At 35.8% G+C, this 25084-nt stretch overlaps 1 protein-coding gene across 3 annotated transcripts in view; it reads right to left on the bottom strand.

Moving 5' to 3' along the window:
- INTS13 (integrator complex subunit 13) overlaps positions 1 to 25084 on the bottom strand; it is a 33170-nt gene that overhangs the window by 2292 nt on the left and 5794 nt on the right. For all 3 annotated transcript variants that reach the window (XM_024256715.3, XM_024256716.3, XM_054527012.2), the window contains 12 exons: positions 21200 to 21402; positions 20699 to 20779; positions 18278 to 18368; positions 16866 to 16994; positions 15125 to 15209; positions 10138 to 10227; positions 9844 to 9933; positions 8489 to 8667; positions 6899 to 7069; positions 6464 to 6618; positions 5946 to 6176; positions 3676 to 3815 (listed from right to left, as the gene is read on the bottom strand). In XM_024256715.3, the coding sequence (XP_024112483.1) occupies positions 3676 to 3815; positions 5946 to 6176; positions 6464 to 6618; positions 6899 to 7069; positions 8489 to 8667; positions 9844 to 9933; positions 10138 to 10227; positions 15125 to 15209; positions 16866 to 16994; positions 18278 to 18368; positions 20699 to 20779; positions 21200 to 21402 (1645 nt within the window). The remainder of the gene's footprint in view (positions 1 to 3675; positions 3816 to 5945; positions 6177 to 6463; positions 6619 to 6898; positions 7070 to 8488; positions 8668 to 9843; positions 9934 to 10137; positions 10228 to 15124; positions 15210 to 16865; positions 16995 to 18277; positions 18369 to 20698; positions 20780 to 21199; positions 21403 to 25084) is intronic.

The raw sequence follows: 25084 nt of genomic DNA on the forward strand, positions 1-25084 counted from the left end.
GCCTAAATGTAAACCTAAAATTACAAAACTCCTAAAAGAAAATCAGCCTTTGTGACCTTGGGTTAGATTTCTAACATGTAACACCTAAAGCATAATCATAAAAGCAAAAATGGATATATTTGACTTCATCAAAATAAAAAGCTTCTGTTGTGCAAAAGTCATTGTTTAAGAGAAGAACAAGACACAGACTGGGTGAAAATACTTGCAAATCACCTGTCCAACACAGAACTTGTATCCAGATAAATAAAGAACTCTCAAAATCCACTAATAACAAAACAAACAACCCAATTTTATAATGTACAAAATATTTTAATGGACCTTTCACCCAAAAAGACAGACAACAAATAAGCAAAGGAAAAGAGTTTTACCATCATTAATCATGAGAGAAATGTAAATTAAAACACCAATGAAATAGCACTACATACCTTATAGGATGAAAAACAAAAACAAAACAAACAGTAACCCTGACAACAGCAAGTGGACAAGGATGCAGAACACCCAGAACTCTCACATACTGGTGGTGGGAATGTAAAATGGTGCCACCACTTTGGAAAAATAAGCTGGCAGTTTCTTATAAAATTAGTCATTATAATACTATGTGAAAAAAGCCAATCTCAAAAGGTGGCATGACATTTTCTTTCATTTATAAGACATTCTGAAAAATTATAGGGAGCACAATTATAGGAAGAGAAAACATATCAGTAGTTACCAGGGATTGAGGAGGAGAGTGAAGTACGACTAGAAAGGGTCCATACGAGTAAATCTTTTGGGGTGACAGACTGTTGTGTACGCTGACTGTGATGGTGGTATGCATTGTCTAAACTCACAGAACTGTACATCAAAAAGAGCTAATATTGTCATATATATTTTAAAATTCTTATTTTTCTTATTATAAAACTAATACATGTTCATGAGAACAAATTTAGAAAACAATAAAACACATAAAGGAGGAAATAAAATCATCCTAATGCCACTGCTCTAACAACTAAAAATTTTAGTCTTTTTTTCAGTGCCAATCTATATCAACAAATGGTTATTTTGGTTCTTTTTTTTGTTACTGCATCATAAAAAGAGAGCTGAATAGACGTTTGCCAAATCTAGATGGCACATTTGGAATAGCACAGCCTTAAGTACAGTGTATACAGCAGGCACAAAATTCACTTTGGGGAGGCCTGGGAAGTCATTTTCCAAAGCAGATAAAACTGAGGTATAATAAAAGGCCCAGATCAGTTGCTGATCAGAAGAGACATGCAATTTAGGTTATAAAATAGAATGAAAGAAAAAACAAACACTTTTCAAATATCAGCCTCAAATAGAAAGTTAAAGGAAAGGCAGTAATGTGCAATCAAGTTGCTTCTCATGTGAGCTATTTCATATAATATGTCTAGGGTGAAAAGCATCAGGGATCCATTTAATTTAATGATAGGTGATATTTCATCTAACTGACAGCTAGTATATATGTGTATGAAAACTTAAAATTGAGATCACAGTACATATGTTTATGTAACCTGCTTTAAAAAAACTTATTTACACATTCATTCAATAATTATTCTTGGGCTATATAAATACCACCCTGTGGGGGCTGGGCACAGGGACACATGCCTGTAATCCCAGCACTTTGGGAGGCTGAGGCAGGCGAATCACCTGAGGTCAGGAGTTCGAGACCAGCCTGACCAACATGGTGAAACCCTGTCTCTACTAAAAATATAAAAATTAGCTGGGCGTGGTGGCAGGCACCTATAATCCCAGCTACTCAGGATGCTGAGGCAGGAGAATCACCTGAACCCAGGAGGCAGAGGCTGCAGTGGGCTGAGTTCGTGCCATTGCACTCCACCCTGGGCAACAAGAGCGCACTCCATCTCAATAAATAAATAAATACATACCACCCTATGGACACACCATTATTCAGTCATTTTCCTACTAATATGGCTTTTAGTTGCTTGCAATTTTTGCCGGTATAGATAATACTCTTTTTTTTTTTTTTTTTTTTTTAAGAGACAGAGTCTTACTCTGTCGCCCAGGCTGGAGTGCAGTGCCATCTTGGTTCACTGCAATCTCTGCCTCAGTAATACTCCTTAGAGTTCTATTTGGCAAGCAATGCTGAAATACTGTTTAGAGTAGACCTAAATTTCTCATCCTAATGAAGAGTGGTATATTTTGTCATATGAGAAATAATTTATCAAAAAACATCTATTTAAATCCTATTATTTTCTGGGCCCTCTAGCAAATGCCTGAAAGGCAAATATAATAAGATCACCTCAAGGGTGATCTCTGGCTTCAAAGAAACTAGTGAACTGAAGAATATAACATGTATCACTATATATATACACTATAACAAGCATATAAAAAGCAAACAAGCCTACCTTCTCCCTAGGATGAGCTGCCAATATTCATAAGCTGGTTCTACTGCCTTAGGAGAGGCATAGTGGCAGGACATCAGGTAGTATAATGACAGCATACCATTACACATGTATCCTAAAAAGACTAAATCTAGTTTGCCTTCAAGATAACTAAGGCCTAGAATGATTTCTGGAGCTGCCAATCCCAAATCATATCCTTGGTGCCTAGAATTCCTTCAAGAGGAAACTAAACGTTTTAGCCTATAAGAGATTAAGAGGCTTTACAGTGAAAATATTGTTTATAATAATAACTACACTGAAACTCAAACACATTTTAATATAGCAATAAATGAGTGATATTAAATTATTTCTAGGTTTCGTAAGATTTTAGGGTCAAAAGAGTTTGTATTCAATATCCCAGCTCTTACTATAGTATCAGGAACATAAACAGATTCAAGTTTACATATTTAAAATTTCTTAAAACACAAACTTTATATGCTTATTTTCCAAAGGCTTCATTAATGAAAGTATAACACTACTTGTTTTTGTTTTTAACACTGACAAATATATTTACTGCCTATATTCTCTAAGGCTGTGATACGGTTTGGCTGTGTCCCCACCCAAATTTCCATGCTGTTCTCGTGATAGTGAGTGAGTTCTCACTAGATCTGATGGTTTTATAAGGGGCTTCCTCTCCCTTTGCTCTGCCTTTCCCCTGGCTGCTGCCATGTGAAGAAGGATATGTTTGCTTCTCCTTCTGCCATGCCTGTTAAGTTGCCTGAGGCCTCCCAGCCATGCTGGAACTGTGAGTCAATTAAACCCCTTTCCTTTAAAAATTACCCAGTCTCAGGTATGTCTTTATTAGCAGCATAAGACTGGACTAATACAGGTTGTAAACAGAGAATGTCCTAAACAACACCCACAAATACTTAAGAACTCTTCCTCACATACACAACAATATGAAATAACACTGTACAAAACAGAGCTTCATTGGAAAATTTTTTTTTTTCTGAGACAGAGCCTTGCTCTGTCGCCCAGGCTGAAGTGCAATGGTGCGATCTTGGCTCACTGCAACCTCCGCCTCCCAGGTGCAAGCGATTCTCTAGCCTCAGCCTCCCGAGTAGCTAGGATTACAGGTGTGTGCCACCATGCCCGGCTAATTTTTGTATTTTTATTAGAGGTGGGGTTTCACCATGCTGGCCGGGCTGGTCTTGAATTCCTGACCTGAGGTGATCTGCTTGCCTCAGCCTCCCAAAGTGCTGGGATTACAGGGGTAAGCCACCACACCCAGCTTGGAAAACTTTTTATAAACCTAGTTACCACAGCTGTACCTTACCTTTTGATTTTTCCACTTGTGGAGTTTCATCCATTTCAACAAGGGGTTTTTTGTTTGGAGGTTCTGGGGAATCAGGCGAATCTTTTATAATCTCAGCTTCAGCCAATTCTTCTTTTCCACGCTCTAAGATTCCTTTTAATCTTTTAGAGGGACAAATAATGAAATGTAAAGTTTAAATTTTTAGAAGTTTAATGGTCTAATAATTAAACTAACTTTGCATATCAACCTTTATAAAAGATGACTAATCTCATAAAATAAACCTAGAGACTAATAAAAAATGTCAATCTAAAACCAGGTAACAGAAACTAATGAATTAAATACAAGTTTCCCTTTTCCTTCAAAATAATAATGCAATAATTCAGGAATTAGCTGTAAAATATAAAAAAAAGAAGATAAATTAAAATTTAAAAGGTAGGAAATGATGTGATCTTCAGAAGAAATTGCACAATTTTGATTTTTATGAACAAAATAACACTGAATTTCAAATTACAAATAAGATTAATAAGTTTATTCCCATTTATTCTCTAGTCTATGTATTGTGTAGATGTATTTATGTTCTGCAAATTAGAAACTTAACTCTAAACTTTTAGAGTTTCATCAGAGAACAAAAACACTTGCAAAATATACAAGAGTGTACTTGAAGCTCAGTGGGACCTGAATGATAGTACTTTTTCCCTCTTACGGTGAACCAGTATTGTTTCAGAAGCTCAGCAGCCCTAAGGAAAACATGAGCTTCTAAAGTCAAAGAGAATAAAAGTATTCTATTATTAATGGATAAAATTATAGGATTTCCAGAATTAGTTTCAAAATATTCCTATGGGTGTAGTGGTAAAGGTAGTGGATGAAGATATATATGAAATGAGATCTGCCATGAATTGTTAATCATTGAAGGTAGATGATGAGTAACTATCTGTTCTATTGCTACATATGTTTGAAATTTTCCATCATAAAAAGATGTGTTTTTGGTCAGTCGCAGTGGCTCATGCCTGTAATCCCAAGCACTTTGGGAGACCAAGGTGGGCAGATTGCCTGAGGTCAGGAGATCGAAACCAGCCTGGGCAACATGGTGAAACTCCATCTCTACTACAAATACAAAAAATTGGCTAGGCATGGTAGCACATGCCTATAATCCCAGCTACCTGAGAGGCTAAGGCATGAGAATCACTTGAACCCAGGAGGCAGAGGCTGCAGTGAGTCGAGATCATGCCACTGCATTCCAGCCTGGGTGATAGAGCGAGACTCTGTCTCAAAAAAATAAATAAAAATTAATTAATTTTAAAAAAAGTTACCTGGTGTTGGTCTGATTTCTGGCAAGCGGATAGAGTATATAGCCAGTTGATACGCTATTTCTATTTATAAGCCTTTATTACTTTTACGTTTTTTCAGATTTAACTTTGACATCATAATATAAATCACAAACTAAAGGAAAAGAGTACACTATTAAGGAACATTTTCAGAAAAGACTGTATGCCGTTCTTCTGTGCTTCCGAGGCCATCCTATGCCTATTTTTATAATAGCACCTTCCACACTTTGCTGCAATCACTTTTTTTTTTTTTGAGACAAAATCTTACTCTATTGCCCAGGCTGGAGTGCAGTGGAGGAATCTCGGCTCACAGGAACCTCTGCCTCCCGGGTTCAAGCGATTCTCGTGCCTCAGCCACCTGAGTAGCTGAAATTATAGGCATGCACCCCCGTACCCAGCCAATTTTTGTATTTTTTTAAGTAGAGGCAGGATTTTGCCATGTTGGCCAGGCTGGTCTCAAACTCCTGACCTCAAGTGATCCACCTGCCTCGGCCTCCCAAAGTGTTGGGATTACAGGTGTGAGCCAATGCACCCGGCCTGCAATCACTAATTTAATTGTCTGTCTCTACCATCACACTGTATGTTCTTCAAGGGTAGGGATCTTGTGCCAAATGCCTGGCACATCACAAGCATTCAGTAAATACTTAGTGAACAGAGGAATAAAATTATGTCTGTGAAGTTCACAACACATAAAGCACATACTGATACCAAACATCATGCATTATGATTTTCAGAAGTTAACTAGGAAAAACTAACACTAACTTTGCCCCAACAGTAAAAATTCATATTTTTGCGCCCAAGAAAGATCCTCTAGATTTTAAGAATGATAAAATTACAGTAATGAAAATGAATAAACATGTATTAAATGAACTACTATTAAATCAGGTTTGAATGTATGAAAGTGCTCTATGCAGAATGTGATATAACAAAAGGCACCGTGGTGCTATATCAATGCCAAGAAGTCACCTCTCTGAGTCTTGCCAAGACTTTTCCTGTTCATAATCTTTCACTGCTTTCTCTGACTTGTCCTCTTTGTCTTCCCTCTTTCTTCCTCGTTTCTTTCGTTCTTCCTCTTCTGGGGGTTTGCTCCTGCATGCCATCAGACATTCCAAGACTCTTTGATGTTTCTCTGAGTTGTTGATATGGGCTCTGACAAGGGTTTCCAATTCATTCCACATGATACGGTATTGTTCATCTCTGCAGCAAAGATTTGGAAATACTCTTTAAATAATATTGAAGTGTCACTTTCTAGTGGTAAAGTAAAAAGAAATAATGAAATGTGGACTTCCTTCCTCTTACTTGGTAGTTAATAGTGAAATTCTAGGCTATAATATATCCATTTCTATGATTTTTTATTATTTCATCTCAAATACATATATAAACATGTCCTCAAATAGAATTTACATATGGAATAAGTTATCTTGAGAAACAATATGTATCAAGTAAATGTGATCTATAAAGTAAGAAAGAAAAAAAAAATCTACCTTTTAGGGCCCTTTCCTCTTGTACCAACTGTGGAAATAGGTAGAGGATCATTTTTTCTTTCCATATCAACTAAGTTGTATATTGTTTTTTGACAGTTTAACACATCTTCTTCTGTCAGAGATTCTTTCACAATAACACTGGCTAATGGAACTACCTGTTAGATATTTTTTTAAAGAAAAAAGAAAATCTGTCTTGAAAAATAAATATCAAAACATCTAGGTAGAACTTGATTTTCAAAAAGATTTTAAAGATTATCATGGTGAAGGAATCTATAACTATCACTTCAATTTTTAATTATTAATTCTTTAACTTTAGCAAGCTCATATATTTCATTCTTTGCTTAAGAAATGGTATAAATTACAAATTTTCTAATTTATTTCTATAAAGAATATATAACTAATCTATAAGAAAAGTTGAAGCTACTTAACACTTACCGCTTGCATGTTAAAAATGGTGGTTTGTGAGATGATCATAGGCCAGTAACGGGTGTGTTTTTCTAACTGATCTTTTGCTCGTTCCAAAGGGACCTCAAGACTTCCATCGATTTTATATCTGGGGTCTAGAAAAGGAGTTAATCTGTTTTCCCTCATAAATTCACCAAAATCCTAATGATAACCAAATAAGATAAAATTAGAAACTATGTCTAATGTTTCAGTATGGATTACATGTACTAGTCTGTTTCCCTGATGTCTTCTGTCCTGTGATGTGCAACAAAACATTTTTTCTAACAGTATCCCTCAACTCCACTACTTTTTTATCCTTTCTGAACTTGAAACCTATCTGCCTTTATCTGATGAAAATGAAGAAAGCCTCAAACATAAATGCATTCATGGTATGTTTTCCTCACCTTTTGTAAAAACCAAGAAACACTTTTTTTTCCCTTCTGTAATTTAACTTTTCTATCACACAGAGATAAAAGAGTCAGTTAATCACATTAGATGACCCATTTGCTTATTTAAAAACTACCTTGATGCTGGGCACGGTGGCTCACACCTGTAATCCCAACACTTTAGGAGGCCAAGACAGGTGGATCACCTGAGGTCAGGAGTTCGAGAACAGCCTGGCCAACATGATGAAACCCCATCTTTACTAAAATACAAAAATTAGCTGGGCGTGGTGGCAGGTGCCTATAATCTTAGCTACTCGGGAAGCTGAGGCAGGAGAATTGCTTGAACCCAGGAGGCAGAGGTTGCAGTGAGCCAAGATTGCGCCACTGCACTCTAACCTGGACAATAAGAGCGAAACTCCGTCTCAAAACAAACAAACAAACAAAAAAACTACCTTGACATAACATAAACATGTTAACAATAGTTATCTGTGAATGATGAAATTATAGGTAATTTACAGGTGTGGGTGTTTTTTTAAGATATCTATATTCTCTAAATTTTCTACAATAAATATTGATTAGGCTTCTCCTTATTTAAATATTATGTTTTTTAAAAAAGTCCTAATTAAAAAGTTACTTACAGTATATAACACTTTGTGGTTTACAAAGCATATTCATATATATAAATCACACTTAGTTTTTACAACCACCTCAAGAAGTAAATAGCTATGAAATACCAAACAGGAAAGAGAGGAGGGAGAATGAAAAATCAAGATTAGAACAGAATTTCTACCAAAAATGTACATATATTTCCTTTTATGTTCCTCCCAATAATACCAAAGTTTATGTTATTTCAAAGTAGCAGCAATCCAAATATTCCAGGTTTCTGTTTGCCATTTAAATTACTAGAAATTAAGTTTCACCTAAAATATTAGTTCAAATCAATTTATTTTTTCCTACAATTCCAGCGTGTCATTGCAATTCAGATACATCTCAGTATATACTGAATATAAAATAAGATTAAACAATGATAAATAGAATTTTTGAGCAAATATTGCAGGAAATTCACCTAATTAAAATAATAATTTCTTCCAATCTCTTTTTTTCCATAGACCTTAGCATTTAACAAGCACTCGATAACTACTTGGTGAATGATGACAGATTCAAAACTTAAAAGTTATAGATATTAGAGTCTTACTGTAATCCGGTAGTCTGTAACTCTTCCTCCACATCCTTCACTAATTGAAGGTGGATCTTCTAGAATGGATCGAGAACTGCTAAGGACGTGCAAAAAAATCTCTCCTCCATGGCTACTAAGCATATGACTAATGACTTTAGAACCTGATTTTCGTGGTTGTTCCAATAAAACAGAACGACCTGTCAAAAACAAGATTACACTATCAGTAATGAAACTCAAATGGGCTCTCATTTATTTCCTTGAGATTTACGTCTAGATTTTTTCATTTTATTTATTGAGCCCCGTATTTTAACCAGCATTGCAAATTTAGTGTATCTACTCTTCCATGCCTAAAAATCTGAATTCTAGCCTTAACTTTATCTCAGTTACTCCAAGGTTACACAGTTAATACAGTTTCCCACAACAACTATAGTGGTCTCTGGCATAATACGTTTGGCTATATGGTTCATCCAATTACATGTACATATTGAATTTTTCTCCTGGACCTCAAGAAGAAAAGTGAGACAACTGCTCCATAATCCTCAGGTTATTAATGCTACAGAACATTTGGGGAGAAGGCACAGTCTCAGTTCACTTATACAACAGTTCCTCATCCACACTGTAATCATAACCACTTTCTATTCTACATGTCCAAATGTTAATCTGAATTTCACCTAGTCTGATAATCAAATTATGCTTAACTAACAATGACATAACCTTATGATAAAGACAGACTGACTCTTTAGATCACTAGTTCCAAAACCTGAGATGATCATAAGAACTACCAGAGAAGCTTTTAATTTGGAATCAAATAATTTAGACTTGTAAAAAAATTTCACACAATGAAACCACAGATTCAAGGTCATAGGTAAGAATCATACGGTATAATATTGAAAACATAATATTTATTTATGATAAAGGTATCATGTTCAAATATAAGTAAGTCTACCTTTGATTTGATTTAAAACTCAATGGGCCAAGATAAATGGTCTATATTATTCTAGCTTCTATTTTACTTTTTAAATCTATTTTCTAATTATAGCTTCTTAAACAAATCAATTTAGACTCTGAAGGTCAAATTTTTTAAATAAAAATACTCACAATTTTATTAAATAAAACTTGCTTAGATGTAATAGCCTGAAAGCCAAACCTAAAGTCATCTTTTAAATGTTAGTAAAAACTGTTAAAGGGTATTTCAAATTACGTAAGTTTAAAACAGCTTTGGCAAATAAATGGCAAAGTTACAGTGATGAAAACAGCTTTCCAGAGTTCATATTCTTAATAGTAATTTCACTCAGATAATAATTTAATAATACTATAAATAATTCAAATAATATAAATAATTTCAGCCAAAACCATTAAATAATTAAAGTTACCATTTAGAAGAAAATTAGTAAGGCAGGAGGAAGGTCTACTATTTACATCTACAGGTGAAATCCGATAAGCTCCAGTACAATAGTGTAATTCTGAAATAGAAGAAAACACTGATTTGAAAGAATACAAAGAAATATTCCCATAATTAAAAGAAAAAAAAAAAAAAACTTGTTCACTGAGTTCATTGAGTTCTGAAACAATGAAAAACGAAAATGCAAAACGGAATAAATCGACCCCCACATAATACCTTAAGAACCTTTTGATTTAGTCGTTTTCATTTATTCTTAAATACCTACCAATGTTATTTGTCCTTGGTGTACACCACTTTAACGTTATTGTTTCTTTAAAAGGGCCTTCTCGACTGCCACCACCTAGGTGCGAATCACCTTTAAAAATATGTCAGAGACATTACACATTGTATACATGTAGCAAAACATCACACTGTATCCCATAAATATGTACAATTATGTTTCAATTTAAAAAACAACAAAAGTGGCCGGGCGCAGTGGCTTACGCCTGTAATCCCAGCACTTTGAGAGGCTGAGGCAGGTGGATCACGAGGTCAGGAGTTCCAGACCAGCCTGACCAAGATGGTGAAACCCCGTCCCTACTAAAACTACAAAAATGTGCCAGGCGCAGTGGCAGATGCCTGTAATCCCAGCTATTCGGGAGGCTGAGGCAGAAGAACCGCTTGAACCCGGGCGGCAGAGGTTGCGGTGAGCCGAGATCGCGACACTGCACTCCAGCCTGGGCAACAGAGTGAGACTCTGTATCAAAAAAAAAAAATAAATAAATAAAATAATAATAATAATAAAAGCAAAAAATAATAATAGAGCAAACTGGGTATGGAGTAACGGGAACTCTGTACTGTCTTCACATTTTTCTGTAAATCTGAAACTACTCTAAAATTAAAAGTTCTCTTAAAAACAACAATGAAAAAATGTCAGAGAAACACTAACATTACCAAGTAGATCACAAGCTTCAAATTGTTTACCAAGATTTCCAAACGAGTTTAAACTCTCTAAGAGAAAATATCTCTGAGACAACATCTTTTTATCAGGTCCCCTGGACAAATACCAAAGATATTATCTATGATTAAAATAAATAGTAATTTTCCTCCACATTCGTCATTAATCAATCATTTAGGTCATTGCACTGAAAGTCAATAGCAAAAATTTAAAAAATTTCAAGCATCTACAACTGCTCTTCCCTGCCCACACTATTAAATGATAAAATGACATGGTTAAGAACTCAGAAAAAGCTTAAGGAATCTAAAATGCACAACCATACTGAATTCTAGTAAGTTTAGTTAGAAGAAACACAAACCAAGGGATCTGGAAAGTAAATATGTAAGGAGATATTAATCTAATAATAATGAACAAATGTGCAACCATAAAGCTGACAAGGCTTTGAAGGAAAATCTACAGTGCTATGAGTGCCTATAGAGGGAGATGTGTCCTATTCCAAGACACCAGGAGAAGTTTCCTTGAGAAGTGAAGGTTGGTCTGAGTTATAAGGGTATGAGCAGAAATTAACTAAAGAAATGGACCAGATGCAGTGCCTCACATCTAAAATCTCAGTACTTTGTGAGTCGTAAGTGGGAGGATTGCTAGGGGGTCAGGAAACTAGCCTGGGCAACATAATGAGACCCTGTCTCTATGGAAAAAATACAAAAATCAGCCAGTCTTCATGGTATGCACCTGCAGTCCCAGCTACTCTGGAGGCTGAGGTGGAAGGACTGCTTGTAGCCCAAGAGGTCCATGCTGCAGTGAGCTATGATCACACTACTGTACTCCAGTCTGAGCCACAAAGTGAGACTCTGTCTCAAATTTAAAAAAAAAAAAGAAGAAGAAATAGAGGAAAGACTATTCAGGCAAAAGAACAGTGGATACCAAGATACTGTGGCAGGAGGAAGCATGAAAAATATTAGATCTGTGTGGCTGAAACAGAGAAGATTAGTATGCCTTGAGATGAGAATAAAAAAGGGGAGGGGGCCAGACAATGAAGGGCCTTGTAAGACATTTAAACAGGTCTGTTGTTTCCTAAGGGCAACAGAAAAGCATGGGCATGGGGCCGGTTTAAGGTCATGAGAACATGGTCAGGATTAGCATTCTGAAAGTTACCGTAGCTAGAGGGTAAAGAGTAGATAGGGACAGGCCATTTAGGAGGCTACTGTGAGATACTAGGTAAGAAAATAAAAGGCTGGATTAGGGAAATGTTATTGGTAGCTAAGATGGAGATTTTGATGTACGTGAGAAAAATTAGTAGACGAAATCAAGAAAATGTGATGATGGATTAGATGTCTCAAAAATGATTCTGAGGTTTTCTGCCTTACATAAATGAATAGACAACAGGGCCATTCACTGAAAAAGGAAACAGACTAGTTCAGGTGGCAAAGCTCCCAAGTTGTTTTGGGCATGTTGAGGTGTAGGTGACTGAGACATCTAAGAGATACAATTAGGAAGTAGAATATAAAGATCTGGAATTTAGGGGCCGGGCGCGGTGACTCACACCTGTAATCCCAGCACTTTGGGAGGCTGAGGGGGCGGATCACGAGGTCAGGAGATCAAGACCATCCTGGCTAACACGGTGAAACCCCGTCTCTACTAAAAATACAAAATATTAGCCAGGCGTGGTGGTGGACACCTGTAGTCCCAACTACTCGGGAGGCTGAGGCAGGAAAATGGCGTGAACCCAGGAGGCAGAGCTTGTAGTGAGCCAAGATTGCATCACTGCACTCCAGCCTGGGGGACAGAGCGAGACTCTGTCTCAAAAAAAAAAAAAAAAAGATTTGGAACTTAGGGAAGGTATCTGGGTTAAAGTGTAAGCCTACTCACCAAGACCTAGCTACACTGTTACCACCTCAGTAAAACCTGCCTAACTCTTACTGGCACAACCACAGGCAGCTTCCTCTGAGCTCCCATAGCGCTCTGTTCCTATTGTTACAATAACTTTTGACACATAGTGTCCACATGTAATGCACATAACTACAGGCCAAGTCAACAACTATTTTAAAGAACTATTTTGTGTTACAAAGGATATTTTTGACATTTTTTTTTTTTGAGACAGTTTTTTGTTTTTTTTTTTGACAGAGTCTCGCTCTGTCGCCAGGCTGGAGTGCAGTGGCGTGATCTCAGCTCACTGCAACCTCTGCCTCCCGGGTTCAAGCGATTCCCCTGCCTCAGCGTCCTGAGTAGCTGGGACTACAGGCGCGCGCCACCATGCCCGGCTAATTTTTTGTATTTTCTAGTAGAGACGGGGTTTCACCATGTTGGCCAGGATGATCTCTTGACCTCGTGATCCACCTGCCTTAGCCTCCCAAAGTGCTGGGATTACAGGTGTGAGCCACTGCGCCTGGCCCATTTTTGTAAGTTTTTAAAATAACATTTTAAAAATTGATATCACATCACATGTTCGTAGCAATTTCCATGTAATATATTTTCAAAAACAAGTTCTCTATATTCCTTTGTTAAACGTTTATATATCCCTGCATTATAATAGTTTCTTTCATGTTAGCAGCTTATTAGGTTTATTCTAAGATTCCTCAGACATGTAACGAATGTCACGATTGGCTCATGATTATGCTTCAGAAGATGCATACAACATAATCAAAGTCAACCGTTTCTCTGGCAGCATCAATTTACTAGAAAACATTCTAAAGAATTTAACCAAATGTCAAAGCTTAAAGGCTTTTAAAATGACCTTCAACATCTTAAAATTTTCATTGTATTTTAGAATTGAATGGAATACTACAGCTCATCTAATCCAGCATCTTTAATTCATAAGCACGCAAACATACATCTAGAAACATATGGGACTTGCCAGTTGGTGGCAAAGCTTTAGCTAAAACTTATCTCCTAACTCCAGAGTCTTCTCCCCTAAACCAAGCCAATACAGTTGCAGAAATCAGTTTGGGAGATGAGATCTATGGATTGAAATAATTTTTAGAGGAAAAAAAACTAATTTAAATTTCAAAATTTAATTTCTAGGCCAAGTTGAAAGTCTATCACTCTTTTGAGTTTGCTCCTATTCTTTTCCCTTCCTCAAGGTTGTTTGCCTGCAAATGAAACTGTAATGAGTTTGAGAAAGCCATGGCTATCTTTCTCAGTATTTGTTCTATTAGCCCAGTCTTTTCCGAAGTAAATTCCACAGGACACTAGTTCCATGGCCATTAATAGGTGATACTGACAGATAAGTTTGCACACGGATAAACTAGTCAATCTGGTTTGTACTGAAGAACTTCTCAAGGCTGTTACAGCAGTCCCCCGACTTTGCTGTGTCGCTTTCCGTGGTTTCAGTACCTGTGGTCAACTGCAGCCCCAAGATATGTATGTATTTTTTGAGATGGACTCTCACCCTGCTGCCCAGGTTGGGGTACAGTGGCATGATCTCAGCTCACTGCAACCTCTGCCTCCCAGGTTCAAGAGATTCTCCTGCTTGAGCCTCACAAGTAACCGGGACTACAGGTACGCGCCACCACACCCGGCTAATTTTTTAATTTTTAGTAGAGATGGGCCTTCGCCATGTTGGCCAAGCTTGTCTCGAACTCCTGACCTCAAGTGATCTGCCCACCTTGGCCTCCCAAAGTGCTAGGATTACAGGTGTGAGCCACCACGCCTGGCCTGCAGCCCAAAAATCTTAAATACAAAATTCCAGAAATAAACAATTCATAAGTTTTACACTGCATGCTGTTCTGAGTAGCATGATGAAGTCTCACACTATGCCACTCTGTCCTGCCTGGGACGTGAATCATTCCTTTGTCCAGCATATATATGCTATAAATACTACGAGTCCACTAGTAGCCTTCTTGGTTATCAGATCCACTGTCGAGGTATCATAGTGCTTGTGTTCAAGGTCCATAGTAGCCTAATGCTATGTCACAATACCTGTATCATTCATCTCAGTTTATCTCATCATGTAGGTATTTTATCATCTCACATCATCCCAAAAAGGATGAGTACAGTACAATAAGATATTTTGAGAAAGAGGGAGAGAGACCAAGAGACTACATTCATATAACTTTTATTATAATATATTGTTATAATTGTTCAATTTCATTCTTATTGTTATTGATCTCCTGCTTTGCCTAATTTATAAATTAAACTTTATCATAGGTATCTATGTACAGGAGAAAACAGTGTATACAGGATAGGGTTCGAGACCACCTGAGATTTCAGGCATCCACTGGGGGTCTTGCAATGTCTTCCCTGAGGATGTGGGGGCTACTGTAATATGCTTTCATATGTTAGATCATACAAAATAATACTTTCAAATGTCTCTTACCACTTTTCAGGAAATCTACATGTGCATCTTTGTGATGAAGTAGCTCCACATCATAATTGGCAGATGTGTTAGCATGCTGTTCTTCCTTGAAGTAAAATTTCAAACATTTAAAAAAACTGGGTTTTGCTTTCAAAATAATAAAATTATTAATTATTCATTTTGCTTTTTGTTTAAAATGAGGTCAAATACATTCAATAATAATTGGCTAAAATAATGGGATAATCTATTTAAAGATGCAAGTTTTCCATGCAACATAAACTCCATTAAAAAACAACTGGCAATATACAGGTAATAAAGTATTTAATGATTTTTTTACATTAAGTCAGAATTAACAAAGATGACTAACTCAGAAATTTTGAATTTTTTTTTACTCCAAATGCAGTCTTGCCAATATTTTTAATATACAAATATAATGTAATTGAAATAATTTACATAAATTTAAAGTGAAATCATTGTTAAAAAGAGGAAATAGCATCTTTAAATACCTACAGTGAATTAGCAAATATCAATTATATAAAATACAAACTAATAAACAAGTTTAGTAACTTGTTTTCAGTAATAGGAAATAGGAATTTCAACATTATCTATTTACCAAAAAACAGAAAGATTGAAGAGTCACACCAGTAGCACACAAATATGATCAAAATTAACAGGCAAGCTATCAGAGTATTTTTCTTATAACACATGACATTATATATATTAAAGTGTACCTATTATGTTATTTACTTCTGCATCCAAAAGGTTCTACAGGGTAAGCCTAAAATTTGTAGTGAAAAACCGGCCAATGGCATTAAGAAATTAATAATGAAAAGATTATATTTCTCATGCAATTTATTTTTCATAATATAGTGGCAGAAAATAGAAACTGGAATGTAAGAAAAATTTGAATTTTGATATAGTGGCTACTTTATATTTGTAAACATAATCAATACAATTGAATTCCATTCCACTCAGCAAAAACCCATTTGAAGCTTACTACGGGCCAGGAACTGTGCTAGCCCTAAAACAACTTACTGATAATGTTAATATAATGAAAATGAACAGGTAGCAATAGATTCCTTAAAAAATCCACCAGTAAAATCACAGAGCTCACATCTATGGTCTTTCAGTTAGAGAGTAATAAACTAATTTAAAACTATGAGCTATTTTCCCCTAGTTAGACCTATTAGCTATAAACACCTTTATACTGGGTGGGCAACAACAAAAACATAGAGAATAAAAGATCCACTAGAATACACAAAGTAAGCAAAATCTAATAACACAGCTGTCAGGAAAAGAATCACAGAATAATAATTTAAAATAGAAATTATATTTTGATGAAAACAATGACAGCATTTTTTTTTTTAAGAGAGCTCACATAACATGTTCTTATTAGAAAACAAAAATATAGCATTTTATTCTGTGATCCTTTCTGGTTACTTTTCAGTATTTACTGACCTGGTCAAAGACATTGAATGTGGGCTAGCAAAACAGAAAATACGATATGGGGAGAAAAGGTAAAGGTTCAATTAAAATAAATAATACATGTCCAACAATTATTTATTTATTTATTTATTTTATATTGAGATGGGATCGTACTATGTTGACCAGACTGGTCTCAAACTCCTGGCCTCAAGTGATCCTCCCATCTCAGCCTCCCAAAGTGCTGGGATTACAGGCATGAGCTACCACGCCCGGCCTCTAACAAATATTTAAAAAGCAAAGCAGTGCTTTCAAAATAGCAGGAAAAAGAACTGCCTACCTTCATTGGAATATTTGTAATAGTAGTTGAAGCCAAGTCAAAATGTTGCTGTACTAAAATATTCAATTTGGTAGCAAGATGCCGTCCTGCACGAACACTATGAACTTCACTGGTTAAAACTGGGGACAACTACAGAAAACCATGCAAGAAAAATAATCCACAAAATATTAATTCACTGTAACCTACTGCTAAATATTTTAGTATAAATCCATTAAAATTAACTATTTTTAACTTTTTAGAAGCTGGAAAAAAAGGATCCATAAATTAACCATGACAATTATTTTAGCAATACATTTTCATGCATTCATTCACTCACCACATACGTATTAATCAGTTTGCTAGATACCAGAAACTGTGAGTATACAGAACATAGCAGTGAACAGACATAATCCCTGTCCTCCTGAAATTTAGAGTGAAATATTTAAATATATTTCTTTACAATTTTTACGTCTTTTTATCTATACGCAAAATGGATTTGAAGTACACTGCAGAAAAAATAATTTATTTTGTTGAGAGGACAAAACCCTGCAGATAAAACTAAAAGAAAGAATGTGGAAATCACCACAAAAATTTCGTTCTGTCACCAATAAATAAGGCAGCTAGAAGCAGTGTACAACAAGATAACACAAAATCTTACTCATTCCAGGGCAATAATATTAATTACAAATAAATTTTCATTATCATAAAATAAAACTAACATTGCCACATTATCAAAAGAGGCAGAAAAAAGTTAATAAAAAAGAGGCTTACACTGGAAACCACTTAAAAACACAATGATGGCAATAATGACTAAAAATACCACTTAACTACAAAAATTCATGGACTAAGGTAATACTAGTGATGTTTATATTAAATAATGCAAAATGAAAAACCAGGACATATATCTATATTTCTAAACATAAATTACTGATAGAGAATATTATGATGTGGATCCATCTGACAATCAACAGGATCATCTATTCCTTTAAAATTATTCAACTTTATTTAAAAAGTAAAATCAAGGTTGGAAAATAAGATTTTTCCCTCTGAATGTATAAAATTAATTTTTTATTGGAATATCTTTTTTGTTAAAGAGTGTATTGCTTTTCTAATAAGGAAAAAGACTTTTACAGAACAAAAATAATCACTAAAGTAAATAAAGGTTTAGGAACAATACAAACCATGTATGGTTTGTAACACATTTTGATAAAATAAACAAACATGAAGAGGCAGGCAGAATAGAAAACACTTTAAAATCCACAATTATACCATAAAGAATCAACCTAGATGTCTTGACATAGAGGTTTACTTTGAAAACTCAAAATATTTTCTTGGCAGAAAATATTGGCAATGGATCATTTTAATGATAATCCTTCTCAGTATTTATTATTATTAACCACAATGGTCTTTTCTTTCATTATTTCAACACTCACCTCTTTTTTAGAACGATCAGATACAAGGCTGTCTTCACCAACTGGGTAGGTATGGATCAACACCAACTCACATTTTTGAATCTGCATGAGACTTAAAGAGAAATTTTTGACTTAAAATTTAAGAATTCAAGCAGGCAAACTATTAAAACCCTAACATATTAAAACACCATATTGCTACAATCAGATATTACTGTTAACCCAAAAGCTAAATATTAGAAAGGCAGTATATGTAATTGCTATACCTGTATGAACACTTAATGAGTATACAAATTTAATTTAAATGCAAAAAATAATAATTGTCAGTGTCTGAAGGATAAAGAGAAAACTCTTATAATTAAGTATAATTTTCAATAGATAACTACAACAGCGAAAATGAATATATTGTGTATTAATTTCCCTTATACTAATAATTCTTAAGGATAAAATCAGGCAATACTAACCATTAGCTATAATTGGTTATTTCCAAGTTATAGGATTGGTAATGCTAAAAATTTCCCCCAACTTTTTATTTTGAAATTTCCAGAGCCACAGGAAAATTGAAAGAAAAGTACTATTCAATGAACAACCGTATATCCTTCACCTAGAGTCACTGTTAGCTATATTTGCTTTCTCTATATACTATACCTAAGTAGATGTACACTTTTTAATTAAACCATTTGAGAGTAAGTTGCAGAGGGCTTGACGTGTAGTCCTAAACACTTCAGCCTGCTTCTCCTAGTGAGAACAATCCTACTCATAACAATTATACTATGACCGCACCTAAGAAAACTAATAATCACTCTAAAAAAGTCCACATTGCAATAGTTCTAAACATGTCTTTACTAGCTGTGACACAATCACAAATATATATATTGGTCTCTGCTCATGCTTCCTGGCACAGAGCTCCTAAAATCCTTGTAACTTCCTAAATGACAGGGGTGCTAGGAGCATCTTTTGCTCTAATATTTGGTTTCTGACCCCAGTTCTTGACACACAGCTCTTAAGTTCACTGGAATTTCCTGGATGACAGGAGCATCTTTTCTTCTACTGAGGCAACTTTAGTGGGATCCTGGACAGCTCCCCAATGGGGTCTGGTCACCAGAAAGAACAAGCAATGATTAGAAGCTCAGAAGCATTCAGCCCCACTCTGCTATCCTCCAGAGGGGACAGAAGCTAGATACTGAGTTAATAATCAATCACACCTACATGAAGCCTCCATAAAAATCACTAAAGTATGGGACTCAGAGACCTTCTATGTTGGTAAACACATCCATGTGCTGGGAGGGTGGTACACCCCAACTCCACAGGGACAGAACCTGATGTACTTGGGATCCTTCCAACCTCACCCTCTTCATGTGGCTGTGCATCTGTATCCTTTATAATAAATCAGAAAACTGAAGTGTCTCCCTGAGTTCTATGAGCCCATCAGAACAAAGTATTGAACATGAGGAGGGGGTTGTGGAAACACCTAACTTGTAGCCAAGTCAGAAGAAAGTAAAACCACTAGTCGAGATTTGTGTCTAAATGGGGTACAGTCTTGTGGAACTGAGTCTGCAATAACTAATCTGTGGGGTCTGTATTAACTCAAAGGATTGTCATAATTGAATTGTAGGACACACAGTTGGTATCCACAGAGCTGGAGAATTGGTGTGGAAGAAAAACCCACACATTTGATCAAAAGTACTAGTGTGAGTAAGGAGGAAAAAAAACTGTTTTCCTTTTCAGAAACAGAAAAAGGTTTTTTAAAAAGTCACACAGTGCAACTACTTATGTTTAGATGTGGTACATACTGAATAACGCCACTAACAACTTGCATATTTAACAATTTTTTAAAAATTTAAATTTAAATTAAATTAAATTAAATTTTTTTTGAGACATGGTCTTGCTCTGTCGCCCAGGCTGGAGTGTAGTGGCACAGTCTCGGTTCAATGCAACCTCTGCCTCCCAGGCTCAAGCAATTTTCCTGCCTCAGCTGCCTGAGTAGCTGGGACTACAGGCACATGCCACCAGGCCTGGCTAATTTTTATATTTTTTGTAGAGACGGGGTTTTGCCATGTTGCCCAGGCTGGTCTTGAACTCCTGAGCTCAGGTTATCTCTCCACTTTGGCCCCGCAAAGTGCTGGGATAACAGGCATAAGCCACTACACCCAACACATTTTACAAATTCGAAACACAACTATGAGAAAAAAACATCAAAACAAATACACATTATAAGTTTATGTATTATTTTATCCTTTTGATCACCTTTCTTGTGGGAGAAAAGTAAAGTGAAAGGGAAAATGGAAAAAAAAGTTTCTGATCAAACATACATTTTTCGACTAATTTGTTGAGTCAGTAGAGAATTCAGGGAAATGCTACCGGTCACGTTTAAGTTATTGGAAACAATTATAACATACATCTATCCACATGAACATATTTATTTCATTTATGAATTATACTCACTGATCTGAATTTGCAGCAAGCTTGTTATGTTCATGAATCGTTTCCTGGACACAGTCTTCAAGCATTCGCACATGACTGTCACTATGGCATTAAAAAGATATAGCAAATTTATAGGAATAAACAGTAAGAGAAACAGTTCAAAACACTCTTCCGCTGTATTATAGTGTTATAGACATTTAAAGTTACTTCACTAAGGACTATCTTTAGTGTGCTCAGTCATACCACTAAACAACTAGCTGAAAAACCAGTGAGAAAAAATGTTAAATTTACCTACATGATGGCAATCTAAACAGTTTTCAATGAGATAAGTCTTTATTTTAGAATGGAACACAGCCTCAATATTAAAAGGCAAAAAAAAAGAAAAAAAGAAAAAAATCAGAAAGGCCACTTGTAATATGCTTAAACGTAAACATGTAAACATGCTGTCTCTAGTATTCTGAAAAACTACAACAGGATTTTTAAATTCCCACAGTGAAAGAATTACTATAATCAACACCTCACCTTTTTGCATTAGTAATACAGATTATTCGTCCTCTATTTCCAACACGTTCTGCATTCTCCATGAGTAGAGTACGAGCCTCATGTTGGTATTCGGTAATTTTGCAGAGAGTTTCCACTGCTGCAACAAGACCATGCAAAATACTGCAGCACTCTGGATCTGCCCGAGGATTAGGAGGCCCAACAGCAGCTAATGCTGCCATTAGCTAAGTAAAAGGGAAAACAATTATGTTGACAAGAGTATGTGCAATTCAGATAAAAATATCACAAGAAAGAAAACTACTCACCAATGTATCTTACATATATGGACATGAACATTCTTAAAAAAATAGTAGCAAACCAAATCCAGTAAACACACAAAGAATTACACACCATGAACAAGTGGGATTTATTCTAGGAATGCAAAGTTTATTTAATATGCAAATATCAATTATTACAATACATCATATATCAATAAAATAAAAATCACATGATCATCTCAATAAACAGAAACAGCACTTGACAAGATCCAAAACCTTTTCATAATTAAAAAAATTAGCAACAGAAGGAAACTTCCTCAAGAAGATAAAGGACACCTATGAAAAACCTACTGATAACATCATACTTAATGGTGAAAGATTGGAAGAATTCTCCCTACTTATCAGTAACAAAGATGTTTACTCTCATCACTTCCATTCAACACTGTACTGGAAGTTCTAGCCAAGGCGATAGGAAACAAAAAGAAATAAAAGAAATTCATGCCAAGCCCAGTGGCTCATGCCTGTAATCCCAGTACTTGGGAAGCCAAGGCAGGACAATTGCTTGAGGCCAAGAGTTCAAGACCAGGCTGGGCAACAAAGCAAGACACCGTTTCTATAAAAAGAAAAAAAAAAACAACTAAAAAATCAGCTAGGTGGGGTGGTGTACACCCACAGTCCTAGCTACTTAGAAGGCTGAGGCAGAAGGATCGCTTGAGCCCAGGAGTTCAGCCACTGAACTCTGGCCTAGGTGATAAAGAGAGACAAGAAATACAGAAAAACAGAAAGGAAGAAAGCAAGGAAGGAAAGAAGAAAGGAAGGAAGGAGAGAGAAAGGGAAGAAAGAAAGGAAGAAAGAAAAAGGAAGAAACAAGGAAAAAGGGAAGAAAGGAAGAGAGAGAGAGAGAGGATGGACAGAATCCAGATTGGAAAGAAAGAGTTAAAACTCTTTCTATGTTGCAGATGACATGATTCTGAATTTACGAAATCCCAAGGTATCCACTAAAAAACTATTATAACTAATATACAAGTTCAGCAAACCTGTAGCATACAAGATTAATACACAAAAATCAATTGCATTTCTATATACTTAAAATAATCTGCAGACTAAATTTTTTAAAATCCCACTTAAAACAGCATCAAAAATAAAATACTTAGAAATAAATTTAACAAGAACTATAAAACTTATACTCTGAAAACAACAAAACATTGTTGAAAGAAATTAAAGATCTAAAGCATGAAAAAACATACCATGCTCATGGACTGGAAGAGTTAATATTGTTAAGATGGCCATATTATCCAAACTGACCTACAGCATCAACATAATCCCCAACTTCTTTGTAGTAATTGATAAGGTGATTCTAAATTCATATGGAATTGCAAGGGACCCAGACTGGCCAAAACAATCTTCAAAAAGAACAAGGTAAGAAGAGTCACACTTCCTATTTTTAAAACTTACTACAAAACAATGGTAATCAAGATAGTGTGGTACTGGCACAGGATAGACATAGAGACATAGAAAGGTTTAACATAGGGAAAAGGTGTGACACGGATAACCAAAGCTAAACATTAAATATACACAAGATTATACATAATTTATACAAAATGTACATTCTTTTACATATTCTTGAACACCAGTGATTTGCTATATAGTTGCTTTCACAACTGGAGTTTGCCCCTCCATTCAAAATTTAAAAGCAATGAATGGGATATCACGTACCTTCACCTTGGGAAAGCAAAAGAAGTAATAATTCCTTTATGATTAGCATACCTATCCATCAAATGCACACTTTTTCTGCACTGCAGAGGTGCAGTCAGTAGGTACAAATCTACACAGATTTGTACTTATTTTTATTCATATACTACTAGAAAGCCTTCACACTTCTTTCACAGTACCTCTTGAAAAAGGTAAACACTTCTTTCACAGTACTTAAAAAAGACAGTACGGTGGAAACGTATGGAATTCTTAAATTGTTTTTTCAGGTAATAGTATATTAAGAACATTCTGGAATGATATTAGTGCAAAGCCAAGCCAATCAAAGCCTACTGAGTGAATTACCTCAAAAGAATGAAAGGTTAGCTTAGTTTACATATATTATAATACTAATCACAAACATTTTAAGACCAAACAGTATGATAAAACACATTTTCTTTAAAAGCGTTCTATTTAAAACTAACCTCGGAGAAAAATAAAATTAAATTAAATTAAAAAAAAAGAAAAAGAAGCTGGGCACGGTGGCTCATGCCTGTAATCCCAGCCCTTTGGGAGGCCGAGGCAGGCAGATCACTTGAGGTTAGGAGATCGAGACCATCCTGGCTAACACAGTGAAACCCCATCTCTACGAAAAATACAAAAAATTAGCCGGACATGGTGGCACACACCTGTAGTCCCAGTTACTTGGGAGACTGAGACAGGAGAATCACTTGAACCCAGGAGGCGGAGTTTGCAGTGAGCCAAGATTGCGCCACTGCACTCCAGCCTGGGCAACAGAGCGAGACTCCGTCTCAAAATAAATAAAAGAAAAAGAAAAAGAAAACAAACAAAAAATAATAATAACACCTTGGATGGGATTGTTACCACTGCATAGCATCCGTTAACAAAAAAAATTTTGGCATTAAATAATTCAAATAATGTATTCAATTATTTCACTAAAGCCTTGTTTCTCATGTTGTTCACATTCATCAGGGAAGGACCTCGTAGACTGAAATCTATTCAACTAAATAATGGCAAAGAACATAAGCTACTAGTAACTCAGTATCTTCAGACAAATAATGTTAAAACATAAACCTAACTGGTTGAGCATGAGTTGATTTCTGCTTCCTCCACTAAAATCGAAGTAAAAGATTTTACTTACTAAAAAACATAAACCCAGGCTGTGCGTGGTGGCTCACACCTGTAATCCCAGCACTTTGGGTGGCTGAGGCGGGTGGATCACCTGAGGTCAGGAGTTCAAGACCAGCCTGGCCAACATGGTGAAACCTCATCTGTACTAAAAATACAAAAATTAGCCGGGTGTGGTAGCAGGCGCCTGTAATTCCAGCTACTTGGGAAGCTGAGGCAGGAGAATTGCTTGAACCTGGGAGGCGGAGGTTGCAGTGAGCCAAGATCGCGCCACTGCACTCTAGCCTGGGCAACAAGAGCAAAACTCAGTCTCAAAAAAAAAAACACACATAAACCAAAAAAGAAAGCATAAACCCACAAGCGTGAAGTGAGTGGAAGAAGAGACAACAATGAACAAGATAGACATCAACAAGAATATATAAAAATGGATGAAGGAGTGGTGATGAACTTAATAGGACTGAATATGCAGAAATCTAAGTGCCCGTGGAAAGTAAAAGGCAAAATAATCCAGGAGAAGTTCAGAACTGGAGAATCCAGGAGAAGTTCAAGAACTGGAGGCACCAATTACCAAACACAGCGGGGAAAGGCAAGATACTAAAAATGTCAATAGCTTGAAGTCAGTTTAAGGAACAACCTGACTCCCAGATCTTACTTACACCCTACCCGTGTAAGTGACTACGTCTCCCCTACCCGACAAGATACAGAATCACATTCCTTGGAAGAACTGAAACTGAAAGGTATCAAACATGGATACCAAAAGCACATAAGAGAGTAAAAGTAAGATACTAAATCACTACTGCGCAATAGAACT

Source organism: Pongo abelii, chromosome 10 (genome assembly GCF_028885655.2).
Source record: "Pongo abelii isolate AG06213 chromosome 10, NHGRI_mPonAbe1-v2.0_pri, whole genome shotgun sequence".
NCBI classification, from domain to species: Eukaryota; Metazoa; Chordata; class Mammalia; order Primates; family Hominidae; genus Pongo; species Pongo abelii.